We start from the raw sequence: 13,497 nt of genomic DNA, 5'->3' as shown, positions 1-13,497 counted from the left end.
ATAGTGACTTCCCATGATCTGGCAAATTCTCTCATTCAGTACCGTCAGGTCTCGAGGATGCCGAACTAGAGGTTTGACTTGTAATACATTTTAAAACATACTAGGACAGGTAAATTGAGATACATTTATGGCCAGAGCTAGATAAAAATACAACGTTCACTTGATTCTGTTGAATAAGAATTACTTTTATGCCTGTGCAGGAAGCTTGGATGAAATGAAACGTTAGTGTGGTTTATATACACGATGTGATAAATAAGTGAAGCAATAATGCATCACACTCCTTTAATTCAGCCAGCAGAACCATTGTTGTAATTCTGGGTATTTCTCAAACTCAAGATTGGCAACCATCCCTCATTGTACAGTGGGATTTATAAAGGACTGAACTGTTACCTTCAAACCAATTTATAGCAAGTTTGAACCCTTATTAGCTCCCTATTTCAATCTAGTCAAAATAAAAGCCTGTTCTCAGTGCAGCAGCTTGTAAGAAAGCTACAGATTTTATGTTTACATTCAGAAATATAAACCCTTTTAATTATATATTTTAACTTAAACTGAAATAAAAACTTACTATGATTTGTATAGCCGTTTAAAGAAGAAACCTTTTACCAACAGTCTCATTTAAAAAAGCCTACATTTTCTAAAGACATCTGTCATGATAGAACACTCCATAACAATGCCCAAATAAGTAACACTGATATCTGTATATGAATCTTCAGATCAGTTCAGGTCTCTGTGCTTGTTTATCTTAACAGAAGAATTGATTTTAAAAACCATTTAGATTAACACACCATCTTTTTAAATACAATAAAATATTTCAAAATATATCCAAGTACAGCAAATTTAAATACTATCATGGAGCATGGATTGTGATTCTGTAACAAACTGCCACATGGAGTGCTAAGGAAGCCAGTAGGGCTGTACCTACACAGCAGTTGGGAGTACATCTGCCAATCCAGGCAGATAGACTTGTACTAGCTTGCTGGAATGTGCATGCTAAAAATAAGTGCGGCTGTTGCACCTCTGGTAGAGTCTCAAGCTAGTCATCCAAACTCAGACATGGGCTTGGGTGGGCTTAAGAACCTGAGATACTGCCAAAGCCACATATTTATGAGGCTGTTTTTAATCACACTAGCTCCAGTGTATCTGGCTTAGGAGGCTCACTTCCAGATGCAATGTAGATATACCCTTGAACTCCAAGCAGATTTACTGGCTTCCCCATGGCTGGAGCTCATGTTTCCACCGCCATTTAAAGACTTGCTGGTGTCCAGTCTTCATAGGAATATACATTAATATGCTACAATCAATTGGTAATTTTTCCTTACAACTAAACCTACATCATATTGAGATTCAGAGAGAACAAAATATGGTTTGGGTATTCATCTGGTTTCCAACACAGACTTCTTGAGAGTGTAAACTTCCAGGTTATGGAACTTTGATTCGACCTCTCTCTGTGAGAAGAGATTAATGCATGTGGATGAAAAATAAAAACTCCTTTTTAAAAGCATCACAGCACTTCCTGTTAAACAAAGTATTAGTTTTAACTTTTATCCCAACACTTTTCACTAATTTTTCTCCTGATTTTTGATAGAAGACAATATTTCCACCATCACCACCACAAGAAAAGATGCCAAATGGCAATCACACAACCCTTTAATAAAATACTACTGTACGTTTATTTTAATAAAAAAATGTAATTGCAGTTTGTAGACACTAGATCCTCTATACACCAGAACTTATAAAAGTCACAAAATTGCAAATCCGGCTTCTACATTTAGTGCGAGGTACTCAGCAAGAAACCTGGTTCTGCATCTGAATATTCCTGATGTAAAAGCCCAGTTGGAGGTGGAGATTTCATTTAAAGATGGCCTTTAACATACTATACAGCTTTTTATCTGACTGACAAGAGCAAGAAATTATACTTAACCCTGTTCCAGATGGCCTCGAGGGCCTCTCCAGCCCTACATTTCTATGATTTCTCTAGACCCACAGAAGCCTCATCCTAAACTCCCTCGCTCATCTCTCTCTTTCTCTTGGCGGTTACTTGATAATGAGTAGGACATCTTCATGCCACTCTCCTATTTGTGAGTCTGTTAATGATCTACCCCTCACTGATCTACTCCTTCCTCAATGATGGTAAGTAGGCCAGATGCCTACATTCATTCAGATGGAATGAAGAGTGTTCTTTCTCTAGCCAGGGAAACATCTCATTAAAGCAATTAACCACAGAGATCAGCAATACTTCCCTAGTGGACAACAGCAGTGTCATATATTCTAAATATGGAGAGAAGCAAGAATAGCATGTGGTCCAGAAACCCAAAGCTGAGGTTAAGGAGAAACTGGGCCTCTCAACCCTGAATCTGGCACTGTGGGTGGCATGCAACAGAAATGAAGGGATTTTAGAACCATCACATTCATGGCAAATTATTTCAGTTGAAGAGATAAGGAATCTGGAACAAAGTCTTCGTGGGGGTTTGAATAATAATCATTCCTTAAGTACTACAAAATTTCTGTCTGGGTGATAAAATGCTATTCTCCTTTGAATTCAACACCATGAATCTTTTCTAACAAAACAGAGCTGTAATGCTAGCTGTGAGTCAGTAGATTGTAAAAACTTCCAGGGATACTTTAATTGATTATGATTTCTTTTCGAAGAGAAAGTGGAACATTATTTTTTAGAAGACCCAAGGAACAGTTACTGACAATAATGTACGTAGCAATGTACTATAAAGTGCTTCTTTATTTCTCAACTACTTAGCAAAGATTAGACTGGTCGGTCTTTTGTAGAAACACAGATTCCTAACAGTTCAAGTACTGATAGGTGATTTCTGATACAGAACCCTTCACACATTTTGTTGAAACCAACGATATTTGTCTGACAACTTGAATATACTGTTATATTGAATAAAATAACGTAAGTGCAATCCATCTTTTTTAAAACATGGCCTTACTCTGGTTTATTTTATGCAACATTACATCCTTTAAAAGAAGTATTTTACTTCAATTTCAAATTTAGGATTAAATAATACACATGAAAAGCTGTAATTCAGTGAAGCTATTGCCTATTCACCCTGAAATCAAATAGTCTTACAATTGAACAGGGGCAAAAATCCTTCCAAAAACCTTCATGTTATTGGCAAAGTCATTTAAGGTCACTTTTGCTTCCACGACCATTATCTTCCATGGCTTCCACTGAAGGAGTTTTGCTTTGTAATGGCTTGAGGTTCCACAGTGTTTTGTTAATGAACAGCCTACTATGAATATACGACTGTAGTCACTAAATTGCAAATACTGCCACGTGAAGTCCAAAATTTACAGCTTTTTCCCCCTTACATTTCAGCAAAACAAAATTCAAGTCCCAGTTTTATCTTTAACACCATTTTAAATGGCAAAAAAATGGCTGCTTTGCCTTTTGGGATGAAGAACCAACACGATGCCCAGTGTGCTTGTTAAATGGTTTACGGTATTGCAAATGTACAAAAAGTACAGCGTGGAAGGGCATCAATAGGCACAGCCATTTGAATCAGCTAGTCCTGTGCAGATAGTGCAGCAGGATTGAATCTGAGTAGAGAAAAACCACAATTTGGTGGCATATAGCAAACGCTTGTGTGCGTTCGGGGATTTTTTGTTCTTGGAAGGCATGATGATGAAGTATCCCAAACAGCGAAAGACCTAAGCATCTCCAATATTGTTCTTATTCCATCAAGCTGTAGTTTTCAGTGAAAGCTGGCTATTATTGCTGAGACAGTAAAGCACTTCGATTGGCTTTCATCTTCTCCAGACGTTTCACTAGATGGCCATTGCTAACTTCAAGCTCTTCGGTTTTATCCAATGCTGAGCGAAGCTGAAAGGAAGAAGCAAAGGAAAAAACATCATTAGCTTTTGAAATGTTTTTCCTTTCCCAAAGAAGGTGGCTTTGGTGTTTTACCAATGCTAATTCTATTCTGATTTCCTTATTTCTGCCACTTCCTTACAAGCTCAAACAGAAGGTCCTGATGAATTTCAAATGAAATTACTGCCTGCAACATTGCCTTGAAAACAACACAATATATTTTATTCATAAGACAGTCTTCCAGACAAGCATGCCTCAAACTCAGAATTCAAGTGCCATTGTCTATGCTACTATGGTCACAACTTTTGCAGGAGTATAATAGAACAAGAAGGGACGTCAAGAGATTTCCATCCCCTGCACTCATGGCAGGACCATGCACCATCTAGATTCTCTGTGACAGGTGTTTGTTTAACCTGCTCTTAAAAATCTCTAATGAGAGAGATTCTACAAGTTTCCTGGGCAATTTATTCCAGCGGGTAACCATCATGACAGGAAGTTTTCTAATGTCCACTTCCTTTGCTGCTATAATAAATTTTGTACCAAGTATGCCTTGTGAGGTATCATTTGAAAAGGCATAATCTAATGTTGTAATTCAGGGTAACACCCATCCAAACCAGTTTTTCAGACAGAGAGAAACTGGTCCTAGCTAGGTTTTTAAAAAACTATCACTCTCCTGCAGGTGGAAGATACTTCACCTCTCCTTCCCCTATCCCTCTGCTCATAACATCAAACAATCACAAGGAATTGAACTAAGGAGGGAGTGGTTGCAGGCTGGAAGAAGATGCAGCTCGTGAAACTTACAAGAACAAATGTTGAGACACAGTGTGCTCTCTAATTTTTTCCATTCATGAGCAGAATGAATTTTGTTATGTGCACCAATATGGAGGTGATGTGTGATGTATCACTTTTATATTGGTGCACATAAAATTCATGCAGTGGTGATGGGGCCAAAGCATTAGTGGGGAGCAGGGGGGTCAGGCTTAGGGAACAGGAGTGTGAAAGCTGGGGTTGAGGGTGCAGGCTCTGGGGAGGAACTGGGATGCTAGGATGTTAGGGCTCTGGCAAGTGGTACAGACTCTGGGGTGGGACCAGGCTGTGGGTCTGAAGTGAAGGAGGATGCTCTGGGGCTACTGTGAGGAGAGAGGACTCCCTTCCATCTCTTTCCTCTTGATAGCGGCATCTGGGGCTGGGAGGGAAAATCACCTCTCTCCACCAGGGTGGCTCCAATGCCGGGCCTGCAAGATAAGCACCCCTCCCTTGACCCAAGCAAGTTCCAGCTGAGGCGAGGTTGGAGCTGAGGGAGGGCTGTCCCAGCCACAGCAGATCCTGTTTTTCAGGGCTGCCACGTATAAAGAGGTTCAAGTGTACTTTGATGTCCGAATATCATTTGCTTTCTATCGATTTATGGGGGAACCAACTTTCCAAACTCTCATGAAGGATGGTCCCTGCTCCAGGGGCCTCACGCTTTAAGAACAAACAAGCCGAGCGCGCTTTGGGAACAAGGAAAAAGAACACCAATATGCACGTCAAAGTCATTGCTTCATTATAGGCAGGATGGAGGAAGTGAGTCTTTTAAGGGCCTTACATTGCTAGAATAGGGGCACTGTGGATGATATCAGTGAGATTGTAGAAAAGGCAACAATAAAAGGAAGCACAGAGGTTATTGTGTGAGAAACTGACAAAGGAGCAGACAAGGGCTCAGGTACTGGCAAACTGGCAGGGCAGGTAATATGAAGCTGAATAGAAGATGAGTAGGAAGGGACAGGGTTATACAGAGCTTTTAAGATGACGACAAGATGCTTAAATTTGAGGAGAACATGTATGGGGAGCCAGTAAACAACAAATAAGGAAGGCTAAATAAGACTTTAAGCACCAAAGTCTGAAAAGGAGGATATAAAATTTAGACTTCTGCCAAATATGTAAAGTTGGTTGTGTGGCCTGTCTTCTGTGTCTTTTACCATTGACTGTGTGTCATTGTGGTTAAATAGGGAAACACCACCTCCAATACTCAGTGCCAGCATTTTCAGCTTCCTAAGGAGTCTCATTTATACACCCCAATAGGGGCAAAGATTTGTAAGTAGAAAAACAGAAGCTGTAATTGAGAACTGATTCTTAATAAAGTTAGATAAGAAACATACATGACAATACTTGAACTGTTTTTATAGTACAACCCAGATTATTCAAGTTTTATGTATGCTGACTGACATGAACATTCAGATTTGACACATAAATGACACTGTCATTGAAGTGGAATTATACTACAGACTAGAACTGCACTGAAGGATATAACCCTGTGACATGAGAGCTACAGTGTGTGGTCAATAGCGCCAAGTCTGACATAAGTCAGAGAGATGTGTGAGACATTCAGGAGGACATTTCCGGAGAGAGTCAGGTACAGTAATCACTTCAGAGGAGGTGTGCTATCATTCATTATCTCAGGTGCATTTGCATTAACCAGATTAGATTCTAACCAAATCCTTCAGCACAACTAACAGGAACAATGCAAAAGTAGCCATTTACATCTCACTAACCCAAGAACAGTGGCAAGTACTGTATTGCGTCTGTTAGTCTATAAGGTGCCACAGGACTTCTTGTTGTTCTTGAAGTACTGTAGTAAAAATTTTTAGCGTCAAGCTTGCTTCTTCTTTACAGAAACTTTATTTGCTCGTCAATAATATAATTGACTTATGCGTTACCTCTCTTTGGAGTTTGCGTTTCTCGGCTTTCAGTTCATCTTCTATTTTTTCAGCATTTTCAGCAGCACTTTTGTATCGTGCTACCTGACCCTCCAACCGTATTACCTAAGGTTAAAAACCAAGTATACTGTTAAGAACTGTACACATGTAAAACAACTTCTGATCCTGTCTTTCCTTTGGCAACAACCTGAAGATGGAAATCTACACTGTGTTACTAGAATGAAGGGTATGTTCTGAATAAAACTACACCACAGAAATATCAGTTACTAATAACTCCAGATTGCCTGTTCACGGGAATTGTTTCAGTGTATTAAAAATGTAACTTACCAATGCTGAAAGTTAAACATGGCACACTTTTTTCTATAATCAGGGCTAAGATGGTTTAGTTGGGGCTGGTCCTGCTTTGAGCAGGGTGTTGGGATAGATGACTCCCTGAGGTCACTTCCAACACTAATTTTCTACGATTATATGACGAAGTAGTCTGATTCTTTCCTCTCTGAACAATTGTGTTGCTGACATATGAAGCCCAAAAGGCACAATGAGCAGGGACATGCAACTCTATTATGCAGACACATACAGCCACCCATTAGCTTTCAACCAGTCAAGAACTGCATGTATGTAACCACATTTTCAAGTGTGTTCTTTTATTTTCAAACCGTATTAATACAGATCCTTGAGGCGGGATGCTGTTTTGAATTCTACCTTTGAAGAATTCCATTTCCTATAAGTAAATGAAAGTATTTCCAATCTGTGTGAACTCAGTGAAATTGGGATGGTTAGGAGTTCGTAACTTTTTTAAAGCTTGTTACAGCAACAAAGATAAAGTCTTGTCTCCACTGCCTCAGCGTTTGGACTTCAGGTGTGAATAGCAGTGCACATCAAATTTTTTCACTGTAACTTCCCCACGTGGCCCGTGCAAGTACTGACGTGAAGGTTCATAGGTCATGTTAACGTTGTCATTTTCAGCAAGGACTTCCTATACGCTGGGGGGAATTCTGCACCACTGCACAATGCAGAATTTGTGCAGAATTTAAATCCCTTCACCACCACCCCTCAACCTGCCAAATTTGCCCATAGAACTGCTGGACTCCCTCAGAACCCGGCTTCCCAGCCTGCAAATACAGGATGTTGCCAGGGGTAGGGAGAGCAGGAGAGTTCCCAGCAGCTGCCATTCCCAGCATGCCCTGAAGGAAGGAACATGTGCTGGAAACTACATACAAGCCTGTGACTCAGCATCATGCAGTTTCCCCCAGTGGATCCCAGGTTTCTGGGGTGCAGGTGTCAGGCCCTGCAGCCGGGCTGTGTGGGGAAGGAGTGTGACTGTCTGTGCTAGGAGATCCCATGCAGCCCCTCCAGCACTCTCCCAGTACACATCTCTCACATCCCCAAATACCACTTCCAGCACCTGCAACTGTCCCGTCACCTTTACCTCCCGTTCTCCCCAGCAGTATTCTCTTTTTGGGAAACCCCTGATAGTAACCCTATGAGGGCAGGGTGAAAAAAAATGAAAATCAACTAAAAGATCAAAGAGCCAATACTTTTTCTCAAGATGTGTGACCCATCCAGGTTGAGGCACCAAAAAAGTGTAACAGAAAATCAGAAACTGGGCTGTTATATGCATTTCTTTAACTCTCCACTCCTGCTGGAATCTATTTTGTATTACGGACATATTTGCTAATAGATAATTATTTGGATACCTTCAAAAATACCTGAAACTAGCCTAGCATTAATATTATCAGAACAACACATTATTATGTAGAATTTTAGAATATTGTATGCAGAATTCCTTTTTGGGTGCAGAACTATCCCAGGAGTGTACTTCCGTGTATACTTGAGGTATTAGTTCTTAGCTGATCACTCTCTACATGTCCAAACTTACATTCTGTTCCAAAGCTGTTATCTCTTGTTCAGACTTTGCAAGTTTAAATTTGAGGTCACTGATCTGCCTGTTGGCATCTCCTAAAAAAATTAAAAATCAATCAGTTACCAGAAATGTAGCAACAACAGGTACGTAAAATGCTGGAGCTTTAAAATGTTGCACTTACTATTTCAGGCAGGCTAGTGTTTCATGCTCTGTGCTTTGGCATGAAACACTGTAAAGTACTTTTCTGCTCTTTTCTGCTCTAGTGTGACACCCTCAGGGCCTGACCCGGGCCAGATGAGAGAATCTGCTGGTCTACAGGAGATCAATATTGTCTAGCCGCATTACCAACACTTCCAATGCATAGTGTGTCCTTAGACTTTTAGGGGTAAATTATAGCTAAATAACAGCACAGAACCCTGAGAGCCAGGACTGTTGGCTGTAAAATTTATGGGACTGCAGGAAACTTGGCCACGCCCATGGTAAGTGGTTGTCTGGCTAACTAAAATGATGTCGGATTACAGATGTTGCTGGACAAGAGTGTTCTGGATTAGAGAGGTTCATCCTGTATGTCTAAGGCATATGCATCCCACTTCAGCCCCTATGAGCAGGGAGTAATTCACATCCCATTGCATGACAAATCTGAGAGCAGAATTAGTCGTATGAAGGGAGCCTATGCCCATCCCTACTTGATAACACAAGGGAAGTTTCCTGTGCAGCACAGTCTTTAAAATGGAGACAGACACTATGGACACTGCCCTCCTGCACTTACAGTATAATCTTATCTAACTGCCTGGCACACTGAAAATTCTGTACATGTAAAGAGAAAATTGAACAAGTACACGGAGAAGACACTCTCCCCCTTGCAGGCGCTCAGAATTCAAGAGTCCGACATAAGTCCACATTTGCTTTGTTTTACTGATATACCGCACACCTAGCAGTTTACTCTGACAATGGAAATTAAGTTTACTTTGGAGATCTATCATGTGCATATCTGTCCCATTCTCAAGAATTTCATCTTCAGACTGCATAGTCTCCATCTTGTCATTCTTCTGCTTCTCTTCCAGTTGTCCTTTTAGTGTTTTAATCTGAAAGTCCCAAAATAATTAATTGATTTCAGTATTTTTACAGAGAGAGGCCCCCTCCTCCCCCACAAATGAAGTTCAGTTGGCCAGAAGGAATGTTCACACTTAAATAATCTGTTCCGCAATATCTGTTGTCATAAAATAGTCTCCTATGCATTTCTTTGCAGCACGGTTTAACAGGGGAAGTTATTTGGTGTAAATTCCAAAACAGAACCAGTAAGTGACACTGAAGGAACAGAGTTATTAGTAATGCTGTTTATACTCTGCAGGTAAATTTAAAGAAAGTCAGACTTTTTTAAGTCAAATCAGACGATTTAATGCACATGACCAATCATCATAACCGCAAAGGTCTCAAGAATAACTGATTGACAGCATAAAGATTCCTAAGAATTTACCATCTATTTGGGAGCAAAGCAGTTTGTAGAGCTCTGCATATATGCTGTCCTGGAATTCTATGACATTATAGCATCACAGTCAATCTGGCTATCATTCATCCAGCTACTATTCTATTGTATTCTCCTCCTAAATTGTACATTGTGAAACTAAACGATTGTCTCCTTGGACAGCTGCTGACAAAGGGAAACTAAAGGAGGGTCTCCCTCACATTTACAAAATGGTTAACATTTGTGCAAATACAGGCCAGCATGGAGACTGTTTATTGTTTAAAGGTCTGTTTTCTCTGGAAGGTCTGTGTTCCAAACACTTTGCTTTAAGAAGATTGTCTGGTCACAATCACCATCATTATTTCCCAACAGAACACACCTGCCTTTGGAGATAATCATGGTTAATTAACATTGAGGACTGCAGTGCAAGACCTGGTCTGAGTTGAAGAAAAGCATGATTCCATCCCAGAAAGATGGCTCTGTGACCTGACTGGGACATCCCTGAAAGACCAGGAGGGTTCAATGGTACAGTAGTCTATCTGAGGGGGAAAGTCCACTGTTCAAACCCTGATGAAGTTCTCTTATGAAAACTGTTTCCTTTCCCTTATACAATTTTTCTTGGGGGGGAGGGTGGGCGGGCAGAAATATGCCTTATTCCCAATCCCCCTAAATGTACCTTCAGACAAGTGTATAAAGCTGAAGCTAGCACCTGTGGAATAAAAACACATTTTAACTCTGACCTTAGGAAGGAAAGCAGTTGCATTTCCAGCAGAAGCTACTGCACTCTGTTTTGAGCTCTGGCCTGTGTTATTTATGCTACAGACATATTTTGCTCTCTTAAATCACCTCATCATGTCAATCTACCAGGCATCAAATAATACTGAAATATTTTATTTACCTGATCTAGTAAGGATTCTCGTTCATCAATGAGCCTTTTTAGCCTGTCTGAAAGAGAAAAATAGAGAACTCAGCAGTGATTTAGTTCAGTTACACCTTTCTGGGTAATGTGTTTAATCAAAAAAAGAATTAAGGTTAGTGAAAGTAATGATAAAGGTAGTTATGCACGTACCATGGGAAATGAGGTCACAGACAGGATGGGAAGGGGTTTCAGCCAAGGGAAGTTATTTCATTCTCACTGAGCATGCTTGTCACTTCAGTAGCAGCACCCAGCTGCATGCAAGCAGGCTAATCTTCTACGTTAGGTTAGCATGCAAGAACTCTAGGGTCAAACACAACTGCAACACAAAAGCTCACAAATCTTTAAAGTGTAATATGGTTAGGAAGAGATGATATATACCTGCAACCATTGCTAATTACATGTTAACATTTTAAAACCTTTACTAAAATCTTTGATACCAACTAGCTTAGGCTACAATATTTTCTTTCATTATCTCTAATAAAACATTTGATTGTATGATTTTTTTTTTAAAAGTCTGGTATAGTCCGTTTGAGTCCTTCAGGGTGAATAAAGAGAAGCATGTTGGGTTCGACTACTTGCTATGAGAGACCTGAATTTTGAAGTAATAGGGATCAATATAAAAATACAAGAAAACACACTGCTGGGCAGAAATAAGAAAAATGTTATTTTGAGGATAGAAAATTGAAAGTCAAATAACACTACACTACTTTCTTCCATTTGAGGCAACAGGGAACATTTCAGCAGGTGCCATATTTTGTGCAACAAGTGATTTTCTCAATTATGGAGCTACATTACCACCAGGTTATTTTACCTTTATACTGAGCCAAGTGCCCTGTAAAATATATTCCCTTTGAGCAGCTGAATATGATCATGAGATTTTTGCTTTCTACAAACTGCTCTGTTTCATTTTATATTTATCCTGTAGGGCTAACATATTGGTTTGTCCTTCCAACAAGCAGACACACAGAGTGCACAGAGGTTGGTGCAATAAAATTATTACCCCTTCCAATTTGTGTGTCTCATTTTGAGACCAATACAGCTACAACACCACAGCACTCCTTACAGATGACAGGCAGCCATCTACGCAGGACCAAATCCAGAGGTGCTGAACACTCAATTTCCACTTGAGTATATCAGAATCTGGTACGGAGTAAACTTCCAACATTTGGAGTTCATTCAGGCAAAAAGTTTTCTGCATTTCTTTGAGTTTGAAATTGACAAGTAATTAAGTTGTAGATTTCTAAGGATATATATGTTTCTAATTCTTGAAAATATGAAGGTAGCAGAGGGTTTTTTTAGACTTTACATATGCAATAGTTCACTAAATTACTACCCTTTCTCTTTGTTAGCATGCTATTCTCACCATAGGAAGTAATGGTGCTATTGCAAATATCAGCGTGTGATAAACGAAAATGTCGACTTTTAAAATGGGACTTCTCTGTGGCAAATCTGTAACTAACAATGGTAGCTCAGGATCTGCATTTTTTAATCTATGCTGTCTGATGCAAACAAACACAAATCTTCAGTAACATGACAGTTCAGCAACATACTGTATGAATGAATTTAACACTCAGTTGCCTAAGAAATGGACAGACACAGGGAATTTCAGAACAACCCTGCACTGTGGCAGCAAGGTATTGATGTGAAACCACACTTTGTATACTTTCTTTGGGAAAGCAAAAGTTTCCTGATATAAAACAAAGTGGGGGTAGAGAGGAAGGGTGGGATAGATGATAACCCACATGACATGGTAAATCCTGCAAAATAAATAATAGAGTTTGAAACCATGTGCATGTAGAGTGGTTTAAGCACTGAGAGGTGGTGCACGAGATAATTTGCTTAAAGAAGGAAAACAGGGAAAAAACAAAAAGCCAAACAACAGAACAGCAAGGAAAATTATTTCAAGACTTCAGACTAAACATAAGAACCCCCCCCCCCCCCCCCCCGCAGAAAATAAACTGCTTAAGAATGAGGTTGACTAGAGGACAGAATGTCACAGTTTGAAGTTAATCCCCCTTGATTCTGGAAGTTGAATTTTACACACACGCACACACACACACAACACAACAAACGCACAAAATAACGATGCAAAGAACACAGTATTTACAGTCTGGTAACATATGCCTGTCATGGTTGAAATATATCTGCAGTGTCCAGAACAGAAGCACTTATGTGTCAGTCATTTTTAGAACTGGCCTTTGTTTTGCAAACACCCCCAAAATACCCAACAGCATAATTGTCTCCTGACTACTCCAATCACAAGTCTTGTGCAGGTGCGAGTGTTACGAGGGCAGGTGAAATGGTTCTTCTAAGTACAGCCAAAGTTAGCTGGCACATGTGCGCATGTAAAAGGCACTCTTTAGACTCTTTCCTTTCCACCCAGCCTCACCCCCAAAGAAGAGACATCTGCACTGAGGTCTGGGCAGAAAAACCCACTATGTTTTTTAAATGTTGCTGTACTTTAATAAGGCAAGTGTCAGGGGGGCAGTAGGGTTTTAACTCCATTCCATTGAATTCCACAGCACCTTTTACATGGGATAGCTAACTATGCTTCACCCTGTAAAGTGGGGATCCCCATTTTGCTTGTGGGGAAAACTAGACAGTTTGTGACTTGACAGAGGCTACAGGGGGAGCATCAGAGTGGAGTTATGGATACAGGAGATCTGTGCTCTCCACCCCACGTTTAACCTATGCTGCATCTCATGCTATTCAACTACCTCATTG

General features: G+C 40.1%; 1 protein-coding gene across 9 annotated transcripts in view; it reads right to left on the bottom strand.

The window, feature by feature from the left end:
* Nucleotides 1–308: 308 nt before the first annotated feature.
* Nucleotides 309–13,497, bottom strand: part of LRRFIP1 (LRR binding FLII interacting protein 1) — a 148,640-nt gene continuing 135,451 nt past the window's right edge. For 2 of the 9 annotated variants that reach the window (XM_075002076.1, XM_075002074.1), the window contains 5 exons: nt 10,753–10,799; nt 9,357–9,474; nt 8,405–8,484; nt 6,526–6,630; nt 342–3,841 (listed from right to left, as the gene is read on the bottom strand). In XM_075002076.1, coding sequence (XP_074858177.1) covers nt 3,731–3,841; nt 6,526–6,630; nt 8,405–8,484; nt 9,357–9,474; nt 10,753–10,799 — 461 coding nt within the window. In that variant the 3' untranslated portion in view covers nt 342–3,730. Of the gene's footprint in view, nt 3,842–6,525; nt 6,631–8,404; nt 8,485–9,356; nt 9,475–10,752; nt 10,800–13,497 lie in introns of all 9 variants that reach the window. The other 7 variants (XM_075002066.1, XM_075002073.1, XM_075002070.1 and 4 more) reach the window with 5 other exon arrangements.

This window comes from Carettochelys insculpta, chromosome 8 (genome assembly GCF_033958435.1).
Source record: "Carettochelys insculpta isolate YL-2023 chromosome 8, ASM3395843v1, whole genome shotgun sequence".
Lineage (NCBI taxonomy): Eukaryota > Metazoa > Chordata > Testudines > Carettochelyidae > Carettochelys > Carettochelys insculpta.
This window is presented reverse-complemented; position numbering and strand designations above follow the sequence as displayed.